This window comes from Bos grunniens, chromosome 20, assembly GCF_055505025.1.
Source record: "Bos grunniens cultivar Pamir isolate PY7600 chromosome 20, Bosgru_T2T1.0, whole genome shotgun sequence".
Lineage (NCBI taxonomy): Eukaryota > Metazoa > Chordata > Mammalia > Artiodactyla > Bovidae > Bos > Bos grunniens.
Window position 1 is genome coordinate 63,876,250 of NC_141184.1, and position 19,665 is coordinate 63,895,914.

Here is a 19,665-nt window from a genome sequence, read left to right on the forward strand (position 1 = left end):
GCCCTGACGTCACCTTCGTGCGACCCGACGGGCTCGTCTGTTCGCGGCGTGTTTCAGGGGTTTCTTACAGTATCCACGTGATCTTCTGCATGTTCTCCTGCATAGTCAGGAAGGGGACTGGCGGAGTCCAAGAAATTCTTGACGCTGGAGTCTCGGCGGACCGTCCGGGCTTACCGAGGTAAAGGGGGCTCCTAATGAAGGTACCCCAGACTCACATCAGGCCTTCCTTGCTATCTAGCATGTTTCCCTGGGGCTTCCCGGTCTCCGCGGAGTGGCTAAACTCCTTAAGCAACCTCTCAGGATCCTCGCAATTTACTTTCGACCTAGATTTTCCTCCTCTACGGTCACTCTCCACTTCTACTGTCCACCATTATTAGTCCCTGGAGTCATCCACACCCTTTCAAAGTAGTAGGCAGATTTCCATCTCTGTCTTTGCTTATGTGGTTCTCTCAGTTTGCAGTGCCCGCTCTTATTAAGTGGTTAATTGGTTTCAATATTATTCTAAAGGCCCAACTGAAATGCACACTTTGAATGTTTCTGGTAGCCTCCCAGTTGAAGTCTCGTCTGAGCGTTTTGTTTTCTGTATATTACTTATAGCATACTTTTGGTGTTCTGCCTTGTGATGTAGTAGTACCTAGTTTTCATTCAGGCCCGGTTTTTTCAGCCTGTTACCACTCTCTGATTGTTTTCTTCCTGTTCATTTTCACGTCACTTCTTGCATCCGTGCTTTTACACCGTCTTGCTTCCCCTCTCCTGCCTCTGATGCTGTTCGTCACTTTAATCTGGCAAACCACTGTAAAGTACTTCTTTCAAGGCAGTTATGTTCTCCATCGCCTATATAGTTGACTCTCGAACACTGCGGTGAGGTAGCTTTAGGGGCCCTTACCTTCTTCGGAGGGATAACTTACAGTGGACTCTCCGTGTATGGGATTCCTCCACATCCTGGGCTCCACTTGTGCTTTCAACAAGCCGTAATTCTGTAGTACTGTGGTATTTACTGTTGAAAAAAAATCTGCTCTAAGCAGACCCACACAATTCAAAACTGCTGTTCAAGGGTCAGTCGTGCTCTAGTGAGGGGCTAAGGCCCACAGACAGGCTAGATCTGGCCCACTGTCTGTTCTGGGGTCGTTAGTGAGCCACGTATGTTTTTTATAGATGAACATTTGTGATTTGTTTGATGATGGGTATGTGCTAAGTGGCTTCAGTTGTGTCTCACTCTCTGTCGCCCTATGGACCTTGGCTCCCCAGGCTCGTCTGTCCATGGGGATTCTCCAGGCAGGAAGACTGGAGTGGGCTGCCATGCCCTCCTCTAGGGGATCTTCCCGACCCAGGGATCGAACCTGAGTCTCCTGCATCTCCTGAATTGACAGGCAGGTTCTTTACCACTTTGCCACCGGGGAAGCCCTATTTGATGACAGGACACATCATTCAAAGTCCATGTAACTTTCTCCCCCTTCTCCAAAGAGTCTCTTTCATTCATAAACAGAATATCATACTTACAGTTATTTGGGGGTAGCTTGTTAGTAAAAAATTTGGAATTTTTTCTTTCTTGGTATGTAAGTAACTACATAATATCCTCCATTTTGCCTGCTGGCCTACAAAGCCTAAAATATTTATTCTTTGGCCTTTTACAGAAAAACTCTGTGGACTTGTGCTTTATAGCAGTGTTCACACCACTCATGGTTTTAATTTTGTTTCCCATATAACCCAGCACAATGCTTCCTTTTGTTCCTTTCACGAATATTTATTTGAAACTCAAGTGTTAGTCGCTCAGTCACATCTGACTTTTTGTGATTCCATGGACCGTAGCCCACGAGGCTTCTCTGTCCGTGGGATTCTCCAGGCAGGGACGCTGGAGTGGGTATAGTCATTCCCTTCTCCAGGGGATCTTCCCAGCCGAGGAATTGAACCCACATCTCTTGCATTACAGGCAGATTCTTCACTGTCTGAGCCAGGGAAGCCCCCATCGGGCAGTTGTTTTTAGTCTTCCAGACATAAAATGTTCAGTTTCAGTTCGGCCCCTCAGTCATGTCCGACTCTTTGCCACCCCATGGACTGCAGCATGCCAAGCCCCTGTCTATCAACAACTTCTGGAGCCTGCTCAGACTGATGTCCATCGAGTCAGTGATGCCATCCAACCATCTCATCCTCTGTCATACCCTTCTCCTGCCTTCAATCTTTTGCAGCATCAGGCTCTTTTCCAGTGTGTCAGTTCTTCCCATCAGGTGGCCAAAGTATTGGAGTTTCAGTTTCAGCATCAGTCCTTTCAATGAATATTCAGAACTGATTTCCTTTAGGACTGACTGGTTTGACCTCCTTGCAGTCCAAGGGATTCTCAAGAGTCTTTTCCAACACCACAGTTCAAAAGCATCAATTCTTTGGCGCTCAGCTTTCTTTATGGCCCAGCTCTCACATCCAGACATGACTACTGGAAAAACCATTGCTTTGACTAATGGGGAAAAAGGATCATTATGATGCCATATGTTTATATGAATTGACAGAAATACAGTCAAGTAGATTTATAAAAGACAAGCCTGTAACCTAGCTAAGGAAGTCAGAGGTTTCCTGGAGGATGTGATTCTCAAATATTAAGTGATAAATAAGAGGTAGGTAGAAAGAGATCATTCTTGCCAGAGAGCACAGATGAAGACAGATACTGAGACAAGGAAGAGCATGGTGTGTTAAGTGAGTAAAAAGAAGTGAAGCTGGAAAGATAAGCAAGGGCAAGATTACAGAGGGCCTTAATTCTGTTTGAAGGAGCTTGCACCTTCTTTTCTGGGCAGTTTTGGGCTTTGTAGCAAAAGCTAGATTTGCATGGTAGTTCGGTAACTGACGGCTATTTGGAAGACAGACAGAGTCAGGGAGACCTTATATTGCACTATTTCAGTAGTTGAGAAGATGTGAATTAGAGCAGTCTAACTAGGTGGTGTGGACATTATGGAGTTTAGAAAGATTTGGAAGGTAAAAGCAGCAGCTCTTGCTAAATATTATATGTTAGAAGTGAGAAGGAACGACAAGTTAGGACTGATTCAAGATTCCCAGCTGGTGCCAATTACCAGCTGAAATGAAGAGTCTCAGAGTATATGAAGGCACTGACCATGTCTGTTTCACTCAGCATTGTGCCACAGTGCCCAGAACAGTGTGTTACTTTGTAAGTACTTCAGTGAACAGAATAGTTTCCCTTTTTTAAATCATGAATTGCCATGTTTCATCAAAGCCTTTAAAATATGTTGCACCTGTGTATTTTGGTGTTACAGTGTTTTCAGACTTTTGAGAATAGATGAGTTGCTCCACTGAATTATTCCCCTGTTGCAAATAAATGGTTCTGGAAAGACATTTCAGCTTAATTACATGTTAGTTAAAAGTTTTAATTAGTTGTTGTATGGCAGAAACCAGCACAACATTGTAAAACATTTAGGTAAAGGTATTGTAAAGATCCTATGGTATGTGAAGAAGTTTATGCAAAGAAACACTCTTCATGTTGTGAAAAGTTATTTTTTAAACCTTAGATTTAATAAAACAAATGTGGAATTATAAAAGCTTTCAGTTCAGTTCAGTTGCTCAGTCATGTCCGACTCTTTGCGACCCCATGAATCGCAGCACGCCAGGCCTCCCCGTCCATCACCATCTCCCGGAGTTCACTCAAACTCACGTCCATCGAGTCAGTGATGCCATCCAGCCATCTCATCCTCTGTCGTCCCCTTCTCCTCCTGCCCCCAATCCCTCCCAGCATCAGAGTCTTTTCCAATGAGTCAACTCGTTGCATGAGGTGGCTAAAGTACTGGAGTTTCAGCTTTAGCATCAGTCCTTCCAAAGAGCACCCAGGGCTGATCTCCTTTAGAATGGACTGGTTGGATCTCCTTGCAGTCCAAGGGACTCTCAAGAGTCTTCTCCAGCACCACAGTTCAAAAGCATCAATTCTTCGGTGCTCAGCTTTCTTCACAGCCTAGCTCTCGCATCCATACATGACCACTGGAAAAACCATAGCCTTGACTAGACGGACCTTTTTTCGCAAAGTAGTGTCTCTGCTTTTGAATATGCTATCTAGGTTGGTCATAACTTTCCTTCCAAGGAGTAAGCGTCTCTATTTCCCAGGCAGTGATGGGACCAGATGCCATGATCTTCGTTTTCTGAATGTTGAGCTTTAAGCCAACTTTTTCACTCTCCTCTTCGCTTTCATCAAGAGGCTTTTTAGTTCCTCTTCACTTTCTGCCATAAGGGTGGTGTCATCTGCATATCTGAGGTTATTGATATTTCTTCCTAGAATTTCACTTCAGAATTGTTTTATTCGTGTTTTCTTTCTTAAGTTTAAGCCTTTTAAAATCAACTAACTTAATTTTAATCTTCTACATCAGAAGCTTTTAAATTTAATTTTATTCGTCTACATTAAAATATCAGCTCTGCTTTCTTCTTGGCAGTTTTAGGCTTTCAGGAAGTCAGGTCCCTAGTGAAGTGAAGTCGCTCAGTCGTGTCCAACTCTTTGTGACCCCATGGACTGTAGCCTACCAGGCTTCTCCATCCATGGGATTTTCTAGGCAAGAGTACTGGAGTGGGGTGCCATTTCCTTCTCCATGGGATCTTCCTGAACCAGGAATCGAACCCGGGTCTCCTGCATTGTGGGCAGACGCTTTACCCTCTGAGCCATCAGGGAAGCCCCAGGTCCTTAGACTGTTTTTATAGATTAAATGTTGTTTTAAGTTTAATTTTAGGAAGCATTTGTATTTGCAGTTTCATGTTAATATTTTCTGTTGTTAATAAATGAATGTTCCAAGCCAGTGTGTTTCGCTCTGCTTTGGCAACTGGATGGCTGAGCCAGATTTATTCCCAAGTGTTGTAAATTGGTCAGTTAGGTGCGAGAACATTTGTGTGTAGTCTCTGCGTATAACTGAGCAGATAGTACACTATGGTAGCCCTGTTTTCTTCTTGTTTCCTTTAGATTGTCTCTTCTGTATTAAGGTTAAATGGTTATGATCACTGATCTATAAGCTACCGCACAACCTTTGGAAAAGACACAGAGTAAGAATCATAACTATATATAGGTTTATGAATAGTAGTAATGTGTATATAAAATATTTTTTTTTCAGACATAAGACAGTCACTTTAATTACACCAGTTTCAAACTAGTTACCCTTGGATAACAGTGCAATTATATGAAAGTATGGCTGGTTATAAGCCTGTATCAATCCAGACATATCCTGTACTTGGTGAAAAAATCACCCAAGATACACTGTACTGGAACAACTATAAGGTAAGTGTAGACAAAATTAAGGGGGTGCTGTTTTGCATTTAATGCCAATTTCTCCAGCATTTGTAAGACTTTGGATATGCTAGTAAAGAGTTAATAACTAAAAATAATCTGTCAGCAGCTTATAGTTTGGGTAGAAAATTGGATGTCTGATTTTTTTTTCTTGGAATTATATAAAAATCCATATTCCTTAATCAGTTTAATAATACAGGTATCTAACACACAATAGATGATTAATCAATGCAAGTGAATTAAATTTTAGAACTTGAATCTCATATGAAAGAAGGTTTTAAAAAAACTTTTTTTTCTTAATCTCAGGAGGAAGAGATGTAAAATGAATTCTTTGCTGTCTGAAAAGGCTAATTAAATGATTTTTCTTTATAAAAAAGATGATTGACTTAATAGAAAAATGGAAAGATGTTTGGATTGGAAAGTTTATAGGAAAGGAAATTTAAGTAGCCAATAAATATATTAAAAGAGCTCCAACTTCACTCATAATTGAATAAGTGCAAATTAAAACAATAATTAGATAATTATTGAGTAATAATTTAGATACCTTTTCATGTATAATGTTGGCGCAAATGAAAAATTTTGATCATCATTTCTGCTTGAGGTAGGGAAAATTGGTGCAAACTTTTCAGAGGGCAATTCTGGCATTATCTCTTACGATAAAAATAACTTGTGGTCTTGTAAATTACACAGCTTGGAACTTCACCAGTGAATATACTCTCCAAAATTTGTGTATGTTATCCTTATGTGTAAAGATGCTCATTGAAGTATTATTTATAATATTAGAAATCTCAGAAAAACCTGTTTGTTAGTAGTGGACTGGTAAAGTAAGTTATGATATATCTTATAATGGATGGTAAAGCTATTGCTCACATGAAAAGTTAGCTAAGATATGTTAGTGAAAAAAAGGCAGGGTACAAAGTAGCCTGCATGGTTGTAACTGTGTTAATACTCTCTATTATTTTTCATTAAGACACCTGTTCAGATCAAGGAGTTTGGTGCAGTGTCAAAAGTGGACTTTTCTCCCCAGCCTCCGTATAACTATGCAGTCACAGCTTCTTCAAGGGTAAATATAATATTTTTCTTTCACGTAGTTTATATTTACTGCTGTTCTTGAGCCATCTAGTAAAATGCTGTGTTTTTTATCTTGTTGTAGATTCACATTTATGGCCGATACTCCCAAGAACCTATAAAAACCTTTTCCCGATTTAAAGACACAGCATACTGTGCTACTTTTCGACAGGATGGTAGACTCCTTGTGGCTGGCAGTGAAGATGGTGGGGTTCAGCTTTTTGATATAAGCGGGAGGGCTCCCCTCAGGCAGTTTGAAGGCCATACTAAGTAAGAGACAGTTGTTTTGTTTTATTTTTTTATTGAAGTATAATTAGCATACATTCTGTTACTTTCAGGTGTACAGTATTTGTGTATATTGTGTAATGATTGTCACAATAAACCGGTTAATATCTCTCACCATACAGTTACAGATAGTTGTCTTTCTGTACATTTGTTGTAAGTTCTGTTGGTTTTACAGGCTTTGAAAGAAAGAGTTCTGTGACGATTATGTACCATTATTGACTTTATTTCCTGATTGTTCTAAGACAGCGTGCATAACTTGGTTCAGTCCTGTGGTCCATTTTGATGGGGCTCATGAATTCCCTAGAATTTTTTGCAACATTTTAGGAAATGTGAGTTTCTCTATGTAGACGTCCTATAGCTTTCGTTAACTTCTCAGTGAGTTTTGTGACCCCATTGAGGTTCTAAAGGCAACCTCACAACTGTTATGGAGAACTCAAGAGGCCTGGATTTAATATAAACAAATAGAGTTTGTTTTTTTGAAATCAAGTTGGAAGGTGGGATTTTTTTTTTCTACTTGTATTTGGTATTTTGCTTCTTAAAAATTAAACAGCCAAAGGCAGTTTTATAACTTTGTTTCAGGATTACCAATGTCATTGCTGAAATTTACTGTTGATTTTAAGTCTCAAAAAGTGTTTTTTATAGTATATTATCAGGATAGTCTTAGTTCATCAGTGAAATGTTTTAAATATAGTAGATTCATGGAACATGATTCTGCTTAGTGGCAAGTCTCCTTAGAATTTTTTAAAATCTACCCATTTTTAAATTTTTTAAATTAAAGTAACTTTGTGCCAACATTTAGAACATTTAACTTTCCACTGAGCAGCAAAGTAGAAATGTTAACATATCAGAAAATATAATTTTAAGGCCATTGTTCAGTATTTTTATTAACTTCATAGTACCAGGGATATATACATTTTAAATTGGCTTGAGGATAAACATCTGTTTAAAGATTTTTAAGATTTTATTTTTCTCTCATGATTTCTCTCTACAATTACTTACTGAAAATGAGCTGCTTTTCTTGTTATTTAGGATGTTAGACGATACCAGAAATAATTTTTTCTTGTTTTTTGATATATTGATTCTTGATTTTTCAGAGCAGTTCATTCAGTAGATTTTACAGCTGACAAATATCATGTGGTTTCTGGGGCTGATGATTATACAGTTAAATTATGGGATATTCCAAACTCCAAAGAAATTCTGACATTCAAAGAACATTCAGATTATGTGAGGTGTGGATGTGCTAGCAAACTGAACACAGATCTCTTTGTCACAGGTTAGTGAAATCTTTTTCTTCCCTCTTGAAGTTGTTAAGTTTATTGATATACTTGGATGTTGCTTTGGGATTCTTTTTCAAAGAAATATGTATGTGTTTATCCTGTTGTTTTCTTTTCTTTTTCTTCTTTGGGGGATTGTTCTTAATTGTCCTCCACATGTGATTTGAAGCATCGTGCTCTGGTTTTCAGAGCTCCCCCAGTGGTCGGGAAGCAGAGGTGATGCAGTCCAGTCCTCATGGGTGTCTGTGTCAGGCTCCCAGATGACTCAGTCGTCTGAAGGCAGGAGTAGTTTAAGGTTCCATGTAGGTTAGTGTTTCAGAAACAGACAGTGGTAACAGAGGGTTTAGAAGTACTGTATCTTGAGTATACATATGTCTTTTTAAAATTTCATCTAAGCCTTTTCTCCTGGTAAAGTTTTGTTTGAATATGCACACACACACGTTTTTGTTTTAGGGTCGTATGATCATACTGTGAAGATGTTTGATGCACGAACAAACCAGAGTGTTATCTCTGTTGAGCATGGACAGCCAGTGGAGAGTGTCCTGCTTTTTCCCTCTGGAGGTCTTCTGGTATCAGCAGGTATTTCCTTTAAAAATTGTTTCACCAGTATTGTTTGTCTCGAGTCAGGTATTTCTTTGTCAGTGTGCACTTGAATCGCACATTTAGTTTTTTTGCTTAGACAGTTGACAAGTGGGATAGGTGAGCAGTTTTTATTTACTGAGTACCTACTGTGAGCCAGGCACTGTGCTTTTATTCTCTCCAGTCCCCTAGATGTGCTTAAAAGATAGTTTTCTCTGTTTTACAAAATAAAGACAAAGTTTTAAGTAATTTGTCCAAGAAAAAGTGGTAAGTAGCAAATCGGCAATCTCAGAATTTGAGAGCCTGTGTTGTGTACTTACCCAGAAATCCAGGTCGGACTCCTGCTGTTGTTCCTACATACGAGATCTGTAGCTGCTTTTGAAAACACAAGTTCTTTCAGATCTAGAATTAGGCTTCTCTCTTTTTATGTGACTCTTGATTGAAATGGCCTTACTCAGCAAAGAGCTGATAGTGCTGGAGGAGGAGATAACGTGGACTCAGAGTGGCCTCAGTGTATTTTTCGTCAAGTTGAAAGTGAGGTATTTTTTTCATTATTGTTCATAGTGCATTTTCAGATTTATAATGGAAGTAGTAAATTGGCTTTTTTCATTTGTTAAGTCAAAATTCGTGTGTTGGCATTAGAAGAATACATAGGTAGTGTATAGCTTTGCTTTGTTTTTTTGCTTAATTCTAAAATCCAAATAGAAGTTATCCCGTTTTATACTTTTTTCCTCATACCTATTTGATTTCAAAATAAGTTGATAACATTGTCAGAGTTTCTATTTTTCTTGCTGTTATTTTGAGAAATGGAAGTACGTACAAGTTGAACAGGGAGAATGGGTGTCTTTATGCCGATCTCTGTCTGTTGCTGATGAACTGTGTGACCTTGGGCCATCCCTCAACCAATATAGATAGACCTTGAAGATGAGAGGTCTATCTGACCACTGGGCGAGGTCAGTGGTTTCAAACTGTGGTCTCTTTCATGAGCTGCTGCCCGTGGGGAGACAGGGACTGAGAATTGGGGTCTAGGCCCTTTTTCACAGTCAGGATGGGTAAGACCTATGTCCCCACCAACCCCAGCTTCCTTGTCCCCTCCCACCCCTAGCTCTCCAGCCTCTTTTTCTGTTTTACCTGCTAGACTTTTGCTTAATACTTATCTGAAAGAAAAGATGCCATATTAAAAAATTTCTTTTTAAACCATTGGATTAAATTGCTTTTAAGAATGCTTCCAGTTCTTAGAGTAAAAGTTATAGAGAAGTTTTTCAGTTTTGTTGGCATTCACAGAATTTTTAGGAAACGATATCTTCATTATTCTTTCCCATTTTTGTCCAAAATTCCTTTGAAGAATGATTTTATGGTGCTTTTCAGTTGTTTTCCAAATTAAACTAATGATTATTTCTTTTTATAGGAGGTCGGTATGTTAAAGTCTGGGACATGCTAAAAGGAGGACAGTTGCTAGTGTCTTTGAAAAATCATCATAAAACTGTGACATGTTTATGTCTCAGCAGCTCTGGACAGAGGTTACTCTCTGGCTCACTGGATAGGTTAGCATTTTAATTTTCTTTCTTAATCATTCTTAGTGTGCATATGTTTACTGCTTGAAGAAATGTTATTTCTGCACAACTTGTGATAGCATTAATATGCTGCCAAATGATTTCCCTGAAAAAAATCTGTTGAGTTGAAAATAGTTTTGACCTTTCATTTATACAGAGCAAACTTATTTTCTCCCTTGATGTAATTTTTTGCTTTAATTTATATACTTCAGGAATTTATTGAATCATTTGAATATTCTTTTAAAATAATTGGTTATTCTGTAGTTTTCTTTTAAAATCATTATTGTATATTTTGAAATACTTATGAGTATGTGTATATATAGCTTATATTCTTTAAAATTTAAAACTTCGTATAAAAATTTCTGTGTGTTAATTGTCTGGAAATTACATATTTCTAAATATTACTGTATTCAGTAAGCATTGGTGTTTCACCAGTTAATGTTCTAGAACAGTGCTGTACAACAGAAACACAGTCTGAGTTACATATGTAATTTTCAGTTTTGCCAGCCATGTTTAAAAGGTAAAATTAATAATATATTTACTCTAAAATATTATTTTAGTATGTAATCAGCATAAAATTATTAATGATAGACCGGGAAACAAGTTCAGCCTCATATACATGCCCAATGATACTTTATGATTTAAGTGAAATATAGTTGTATTTAATAGAAAAATATTTTTATACTGCCTCAATTTTAAAATTAAATAAAATAAATTCACTTCTTTTTCACTGCCCACATTTTAAGTGCTCATGAGCCATATGTGGCTAGAGCGATGACCCAGTTCTAGAGTTTACTTTCATTTATCTGTTGTTGCTCCTTTTATTTCCATATTTCTTTTTTCACTGTTATGTAAAGCCTTGGTTTTTCATCATATTTATTAAAAAGTATACATATTTTAAAAGCTAGAAAATACTTCTGATACAGAGGAACTTACCATGTAAATATAAAGCAAATTCCCTGCAGTGGTATTAGTAGACAGTTTGGGACTTGATTTTTAGATGTGTCCCTTCAAAAGCTCCTGGTAAGTTAGCTCTGTTCATAGTAGTTCTCAACCCAGAGTGCCTTTTGTCCCTCAGGGGCTGTTCGCACTCTCTGTGGACATTTTCAGTTGTTGTCACAACCTGGGGGTAGAGTGTTCTTGGTATGTAGGGAGAAGAGGTCACAAATGCCACTGAAGATCCTGCAGTACACAGGACAGCCACCATTACAAAGAATTATCCTGCCCACAGTGTCAGTAACGATGAGTGAAGCTGAGAAACCCTGCTCTTTGACGTCAATGGACTTTGATGCTGTTTCTTTAGTTTCGAGTTTCATCTTCAGGAGACAGTGGTCTATCCTTCTGGTGGCTGGTTGAAGTGTTTATGCAAACAATAAAAAAGAGTTTGTTTTTAAAAGAGATTCAGTGATAAATTACTTTGTAACTAATGTTACTAATCATTTTTCTTCATTGTTGTATGTTTTAATATTCATATATTGAATTTTTAAAAACTAACTTTTTATACTCATTTCTAAGATGCTTTGTGACAAAGCTCTTTTTTTTCTTTTTTTGTTAGGAAGGTGAAAGTATATAGCACAACTTCCTACAAAGTAGTCCACAGTTTTGATTATACAGCTTCAATTTTGAGTCTTGCACTTGCAGTAAGTAGTTTTAGCTTTTTTTTTTTAAACTTTGACTAACCTTGCCTGTTAAATGAAACTAACGTGAAGTATTAAGGTTTATCTTCGCATTTGAATAAGTATTAGTTTCTTCTTATCACATTAGATAATTGGGTTAAGACAATGGCTGGAATATATGAGTTGTCTCAATAACTAAGCATGAATTCAGATTTAGGTCCTACTCATTGCACAACTCAAACTAACTGTAGTGTTGTATAGGCATTGTTAACACTAAGGGCAGGACCTGGAAAGTAGATAAATCTCTCTTCAGCACATTTAACGCAAGGGTTAAATACTCCAAAAAGTCAGGTTGGCTCTCTAAGCCAAAAAACAAAAGGGCGGGCAGGGGGTGGGGGAGACAAAGGGGCAACAAAATGGAATGTCTCCTTTTCTTTGTTAACTGCTCTTTCTGGGGTGTTTAGTGTCCAGTTTCATGAGCTATTGAGGAGGAGGAATAGGTTTGAACACCTTATATAGAAATCTGAACTGGCAGTGGAAAAGAAGTTATGCAACGTTTTCTTGACAAGATGTTGGAAAGTCGTGCCGCCTCTGGGGCTCCCTGGTGGCGCTGGTGGGAAAGAATACGCCTGCTAGCGCAGGAGACGCAGGAGACGCGGGTTCACCCCCTGGGTCGGGAAGGTCCCCTGGAGGAGGGCATGGCAGCCCACTCCAGTTTTCTTGCCAGGAGGATCCTGTGGACAGAGGAACCTGGTGGGCTATAGTCCAAAGGGTCACAAAAGAGTTGGACACGACTAAAGCAATTAGCATGGGTCCACACACGCATGCTACCACATCAGTCTTTTTCTAGGAGGAGAGTATGGGGAGAAATTATTTTGGAAATATTTCCCAAGATGTTATTAACTGTGTATTATTATACCAACTGGCAGTGATAATTTCCAAGTATAATTAAAAATGAAAATTTCTCAGCGGTGTCTGACTCTTTGCGACCCCAGGCCAGATTACTGCAGTGGTAGTCTTTCCCTTCTCCAGGGGATCTTCCCAACCCAGGGATAGAACCCAGGTCTCCCTCATTGCAGGTGGATTCTTAACCAGCTGAGCCACAAAGGGAAGCCCGAGAATACTGGAGTGGGTAGCCTATCCGTTCTCCAGCAGATCCTGTCAAACAGTAGTATCTTAGAGGAATAAAAATGATTTTACTTTAACTTTTCACATAGGTCAGTCACTGTTAGGCAGAGAATCAGTATCCTAATGGAGCTCTTGATGAAAGTACGGACAAGTAGCAAGCACATTATAAATGGTATTTGGAAGAAAAAGCAAGGTGAATTATGAGTTCCTAATACACTAACTTACTTTTCTAATTGCTCTTAGCATGAAGATGAGACAATAGTTGTAGGAATGACCAATGGAATACTGAGTGTTAAACATCGGAAATCTGAAGCAAAGAAGGATTCGGTGCCCAGGAGAAGAAGGCCTGCATATCGAACTTTTATTAAGGGAAAAAATTATATGAAACAACAGGTATTTGTATATTTCATATATATTTTTTATGGATGAAAGTTGTTAGAATAGCCAGCTTCATCCCTGCACATTACTGAAAAAGTGTAGTTCACCTGGCAGTTAGCTTCATTTTTTAACTTGATTTTACTTTTCTCTACTTCATATTTATCTCCAGATTGCTAGATTGGGGACATTAAATTAATAAGTAATGGGGATGTAACTGTCCAGTTTTCCCAAAACCATTTGTTGAAGAAACTGTCTAATGACACTTCTTAATGCCCTGAATCTTGGCAACATTACTATGCTCAGAACAGTGTCTTTCACACACTGTCTGGTTTGATCTTCTAAATAACCCTGAAAAAGAGTAGAGCCAATAATATCTCCATTTGACATCTGAGAAGATGGAGATACAAAGAAGTTCTGATTGATCCAGGATTTCTCTACTGGTACTAGGTGGTTGCTCAGATTCTTGTTTTCTCTTTCTACTCAGTCACTGCTTGCTATGTAAAGAGAGTTGCAGTGAGCAGTGTCTGCCCAGGATGGAGATGTTGTGTGTGGATCCCAAGTTAAAATCACAGGACACTAAGAACATGGTGATGTGGCACATTGTACCGTTTTCATTTGATTGACTTCATGGGCTTATAACCCTTCTTTACGATAGACTTCGAGGACACTGTGGAACTATGATTATTTCGAATGAAACTATTTGGATATTGATTTTTCTTTGTAAATTTGCTTTTCAATGCAGGATGACATTTTGATCAACAGACCATCAAAGAAACATCTAGAATTGTATGACAGGGATCTGAAAAACTTCCGGATCTCTAAGGCACTTGACAGAGTCCTTGAGGTGAGTGAGTAAAGTGTGTGTGATTTTTCTTTTTGTAAAAACGTTTTTTTAGAGCAGTTTTAGGTTCAGAGCATGATTGAGGGGAAGGTACAGAGCTTTCCCATCTGCCATCTGCCCTGCACATGCAGAGCCTGCGGGGTGCATTTGTTGGAACTGATGAACCCACAGGACATTATTTTTAACTTTTATAATTATTTTAGCTGCACTGGGTCTTCGTTGCTATGTAGGGTTTCTTTAGTTGTGACAAGTGAGGTCTTCTCTCTAGTTACGGTTCACGGGAGTCTCCTGGTGGCTTTTGTTACGGAGCATGACTCTAGCCTTGATGTACTTTTGTCTGCAACCAGTTGGACCACTTTGTGGCAAATAGGTGGGGAAACAATGGAAACAGTGACAGACTTTATTTTCTTGGGGTCCAAAATCACTGCAGATGGTGATTGCAACCATGAAATGAAAAAGACACTTGCTTCTTGGAAGAAAAGCTATGACCAACCTAGACAGCATATTAAAAAGCAGAGACATTACTTTGCAGACAAAGGTCCGTCTAGTCAAAGCTATGGTTTTTCCAGTAGTCATGTATGGATATGAGAGTTGGACTATAAAGAAAGCTGAGCACCAAAGAACTGATGCTTTTGAATTGTGGTGTTGGAGAAGACTCTTGAGGGTCCCTTGGACTGCAAGGAGATCCAACCAGTCAGTCCTAAAGGAAATCAGTCCTGAATATTCACTGGGAGGACTGATGCTGAAGTTGAAACTCTCCAATCCTTTGGCCACCTGATGCGAAGAACTAAGTCATTTAAAAAAACCCTGATGCTGGGAAAGATTGAAGGCGGGAGGAGAAGGGGATGACAGAGGATGAGATGGTTGGATGGCATCACATATTCAATGGACATGAGTCTGAGCAAGCTCCTGGAGTTGGTGATGGACAGGGAAGCCTAGTGTGCTACAGTCCGTGGGGTTGCAAAAAGTTGGACACAACTGAGCAACTGCACTGATGAACTCGAAAGTGCCGGGCTTCAGTAGTTGCAGCGCATGGGCTTAGTTGCCCTGTGGCATGTGAGATCATCCCAGAACAGGGATTGAATACGGCTTTCCTGCACTGGCAGGCAAATTCTTAGCCACTGGGCCACCAGGGAATTCTGGACCTCAAAGAATTTTTTTTTTTATTTTAAACTTTTTATGTTGTATTGGGGTATAGCCAGTTAACAGTGTTGTAATAGTTTCAGGTAGACAGTGAAGGGACTTGACTGTTCATGTATTCATTCAGCTGTAAATGTATCTATCCAGCTATAAATGTATCCATTCTTTCCCAAGCTCCCCTCCCATCCAGGCTGCCCTATAACATTGAGTTTATTTTTAAAAGAATTATTTTGTTTCTTGCCATGACTCAAAACTGGGAAGGAAAAAAACCTGTTTAAATTTGGTAATTATTAGTGAGTACTAAGACTGATTCTTTTCTTCTGCTGCTCATGTTGACTCTGAAAAATTTTCTAGCCTACTTGTACAATAAAGACACCTGAGGTTACAGTTTCCATCATAAAGGAGCTAAATCGAAGAGGAGTCCTTGCAAATGCCCTTGCAGGTCGAGATGAAAAGGAAATCAGTCGTGTTCTTAATTTTTTGATAAGGTATGTTTTCTGTCTCTGAAATGCATGTATTTTGCATCTGAAATTTTATCTCCAAATTTACTTTTAGTTTGAGCTTTGTAGAGAACTGACAGAACAGTTTAGTAAATCTGTTTTAAGGATTTTTTTAAAGTTTGCAGGTTTCAGTAAACAGAATTTTTGCTTTGTAGGAATCTGTCTCAGCCAAGATTTGCCCCTGTTTTGATTAATGCTGCTGAAATAATTATTGGTAAGTAGTTGCTAAAATTCTAGCATGCTTGAAGAAGTAGAGGTGTCAGATAATGAAATCAAATAGATTGAAATACCTTGTCTTTATCAAGTCTCCAGTAAAGATTTCATGGAGAAAACAATAATAGTAAGTCAGTGCATTTTAAAGTACAGTAAAATGTATACAATGGATTGGCTTTCAATTGCTAGCACTAGGGTTATTATAATTTAAAAAGTTTTTTTCTTTAAATACCTACAATGACCATGACTAATTTTTAATGAGAAAACGAAAAATAAGTCGGAATTAATTATTTCTCTCTGAAATACATATATTCAGATGGATTATTTATGTAAAACATAAATTGTACAAGTACAGATATTTTGGTGTCTTTTATATTTCATATTTTTGTACTTTTTCTAAATTCTGCTGTTCATATTTTGTTTAGAAAGATGTTTATAGTTAATGTTTCCTCTCTTTCTAGATATATATCTACCTGTGATTGGTCAATCACCTGTAGTTGATAAAAAGTTTTTGATACTTCAAGGACTTGTAGAAAAAGAGATTGATTACCAACGAGAACTACTGGAAACCTTGGGCATGATGGATATGCTTTTTGCTACCATGACAAGGAAAGAAAGCACTTCTGTGTTGCAGCATAATACATCTGATGGATTTCTAGAGAACAATAAGATTGAATCATAGTGTCTGCTTAACAGGAAACATAAGAACTCCTAACATGGAATAGATTTGATGCTATTAACTATTGGGAAGAGAATCTCTTTGATACATTAAAAAAATCTATTTGCAGAAGCAATTTTATAGAAGAGACTGGAATAACTATGCTTGGAAAATAAGAAACTTTTTAAACATGGTTTTCCATGTTCTATTTTGAATTATTTCATGGCATCTTCAGCTGGAAGAGATCTCAGTTTTGGTCATAGTGTATGTCCATCTTGGACAGGTCGACATTAATTTTAATATAGCTGAGTTCTGTTTCACCGTTTGAGTAAACACTCAGAACTCTGGAGAGGGTTTCGACTTAAGAATCCTGCCAGAGGAACAGGGCTTTATTTTTTCCTATCGTGGAAAAACAAGAAAACAAATGGCAACAACCAGTACTTTCTCCAGTCAGTGCACTTGGGGTCGCCAGGCTCCAGCTGAACGTGCCCCCTTTCCTTGCTGTCATCATTTGTCCCAAGTCACGAGTTCCACCTCAGCTGGTAATTGGGCTCTATCTGTTCCCCATGTGGCAGCTTAGTGGCCAACTCCGAGTGCTGACACGAGTTTGACATGTATTCAGAGAGTGTGATGAGGCAGATTTGATAGCTAGAAATTGTGCTCACCAGCCTGTGTTTTCTTTTTCTTCCCGTAATCTTGACTGTGCTGCTCAGGACAGGGCCTGCAGGTAAGCCTTCGGAACCATATTTATCCTCTTCCCCTCAGTATGCAGCCTTTCTACCAGCTTTTCAGCTTGTTTCAGGTCAGGGGAATGATAAAATTTGCCATTTCTCTAGTGACCAATAGCCTTTCAGCCTTTTTATACCTATATTTGGAGCTTATCTTGCCGCTACCTACCTCTGAAAACCGTTTTCTTTGGCCTGTATTTAGGTTATTTTTCCCTCCTCTATTCTTAACATCATTTTGTGTTTCAGAACCCCTTGTATTTTTTATTTTTTTTTTAAGTTCAACATAAATCACATTTTTTATAAAGAGACTCTTATTTTCTTCTTGATTTCCTGGGATGTATCAATTCCTGATGGATAGTCACTGACTATTCATTTCTAGCACACTGATTTTACACTTGGTCCCTTTTCCACCTTCCCCCAGTTCCTGAAGTAGTTAACTATCTATAAGGAAATATGTCTTAGGCTAGAAGAGTCCTTAATTAAAGTAAAATTTGTAATTGCAGTCTCCTCTTAAATTCACTTCCAGTTCTGTCAATTTATATGTGTATTTTTAAAGCAGAAAGAAGTATTCCCATGTTCTGATAAGGATGTATGCTCAAACAGAGAGTCTGGTTTTCCCTTCATGAATTGATTTAAGCCGTTGTGAAGCCCAGTGGCTTATAAGAAACCAAGAATTTGCTTCCTTGAGTAATTATGAGATTAGTCAAGATCAGAAGCTCTGTCTTTATGTTAAGAAGGGTTAATTTACAAGTTTTTTTTAAAATTTCATAAATGCACTGATAAGTGGGGTACTAGTAAAGCTGAAAGGTTGAGGTTCTTCCAAAAGAGCTAGTTTTTTGGAAGATGAATTTTTGGCATCCAGGATTGGTATTCTCATTTATCATTGAATTCACCCTTGAATTCCCCAAGCTTGAGTTCCTCATCCCAGCACTGTGAACTGGCCTGCTTGCTGGGGCCAAAACCACTCATTCCCTTTAACACAACTTCACCAGAGTGCTGCCATTTTTTAGATGAGATATGTAATAATAAATTTTCAAAAAGGCTAGGAAACAGTTCTCATAGCCATCAATAGTTCAGTGCTGAGTTCATGAATAGTTTTTAAAGTTTGGGACAAACTGTAGTATTTGTTACTTGAAGTACTATTTGTAATTGGCATATTACAATGTAACATTGGCCTTCATTTCCAACTTAAAATGCCTAAAAATGCCTAACAGGTTTTTAGATTTGTGAATTTTAGTTGAAATGTATTTTTAAGATGTTACTAAACCTGCAGAAATATTGAAGTATTTCAGAGAACTTATTCACTGTACATTTAATTTATTTTATTTATAAAAGTTACAAACTGTGGAAAGTTTTGCTTGTTGGGTCAAATGCTTGTTGCTTCAAATGCTCGTTGATTTGAAGTGCTATTTACAAGAAAATCAAATACCTTCAATGTATAAATGCTACTAAGTTGTTTAAAGGACTCTGGAGTATAAGTTTGTTTAAAGAAATTTGGTCTGTTCAACTTGAATCAGCTCTATCAAACATTAATTAAAAGCCTCATTTAAAATGATTGTTAAAATATAGTAATTTTCTGAATGGAATGACCGTGAATGCTCGTGGGGATAATTCCTTTGTAGAGAAGGGGAAACTGATGATTATGGGAGAGGCGTGCCGGTGGCTGGATCAGTATCCCTGGGAGGAGGTAGGGGTCTGCGTGCCCAAAGGTTGGCTTAGACAGTGTATGAATAGTTTGGGCATTGCTCGGGAAGGAAGCCAGAGATGTGACACAGATGCAGTTAAGTGTGTAGTAGTGACAATGGTGGTTTGTAGAAGTTCTTTACTGAGTTCCTTTATTGAAAAAAACAAGCAAGTGAAACAGCCTGGAGAAATTGGAGATCAGACATGTTGATCATTTGAAAAGAGAACACGGAGTAGGTATGAGAGAGGCCAAGAGCTCATACTTTGGAGCCTGTCTGCTGAGTTTGAACCTTGGCTCAGCCACTCGCTGGCAGTGTGACTGTGTAACTTCGGACAAGTTATTTTACCACTTTCTATTTCATTTTCCTCATCTGTTAATTAGGCACAGCCACAGAGAGTGGCTGTGAGAATTAAGGGAGTTAATGCCTATAAAATACCTAGACTATTTCTGTTGTTTGCTGTGGTTACTGTCGGGGGAATGAAAGTGCTAGAGAGGGAAGCAGCATTACCAGCAGAGCTCAGGCCCACGTGTGAAGAAGTGTTACAGGAGCAAGACCAGTCAGTATGACTGTGCTGTTCTCTAGTCATGTTTGGCTCTGAGGATGCAGATGTCGGGTAGGCTGAGGTGTGGACTTAATCAACAGCAGAGGTTTCATCAGTGAGTGCACAGTAATTAAGAAAGGGACAAGGACATTGCTGAGACATGAAATGCATAATGCACCATGGAATCAAAGCTGGGTAAGTAAGGCAATGAGATCATGAGG

The 19,665-nt window shown here is 38.5% G+C and overlaps 1 protein-coding gene across 2 annotated transcripts; it reads left to right on the forward strand.

Annotated features, from left to right (window-relative positions):
* Nucleotides 1-17: 17 nt before the first annotated feature.
* Nucleotides 18-18,782, forward strand: UTP15 (UTP15 small subunit processome component). 2 transcript variants are annotated; one of them, XM_086362131.1, is made up of 13 exons: nucleotides 18-178; nucleotides 5,085-5,248; nucleotides 6,228-6,320; nucleotides 6,411-6,595; nucleotides 7,705-7,883; nucleotides 8,338-8,463; nucleotides 9,872-10,007; nucleotides 11,572-11,656; nucleotides 13,004-13,153; nucleotides 13,881-13,982; nucleotides 15,474-15,607; nucleotides 15,775-15,833; nucleotides 16,294-18,782. In XM_086362131.1, exons 2-13 carry the CDS (start codon nucleotides 5,159-5,161, stop codon nucleotides 16,512-16,514), a joined length of 1,560 nt encoding a protein of 519 aa, XP_086218257.1. In that variant the 5' UTR covers nucleotides 18-178; nucleotides 5,085-5,158; the 3' UTR covers nucleotides 16,515-18,782. The 2 variants fall into 2 exon arrangements, with proteins under 2 accessions (XP_086218257.1, XP_086218258.1); XM_086362132.1 differs by lacking the exon at nucleotides 6,411-6,595.
* Nucleotides 18,783-19,665: the final 883 nt, after the last annotated feature.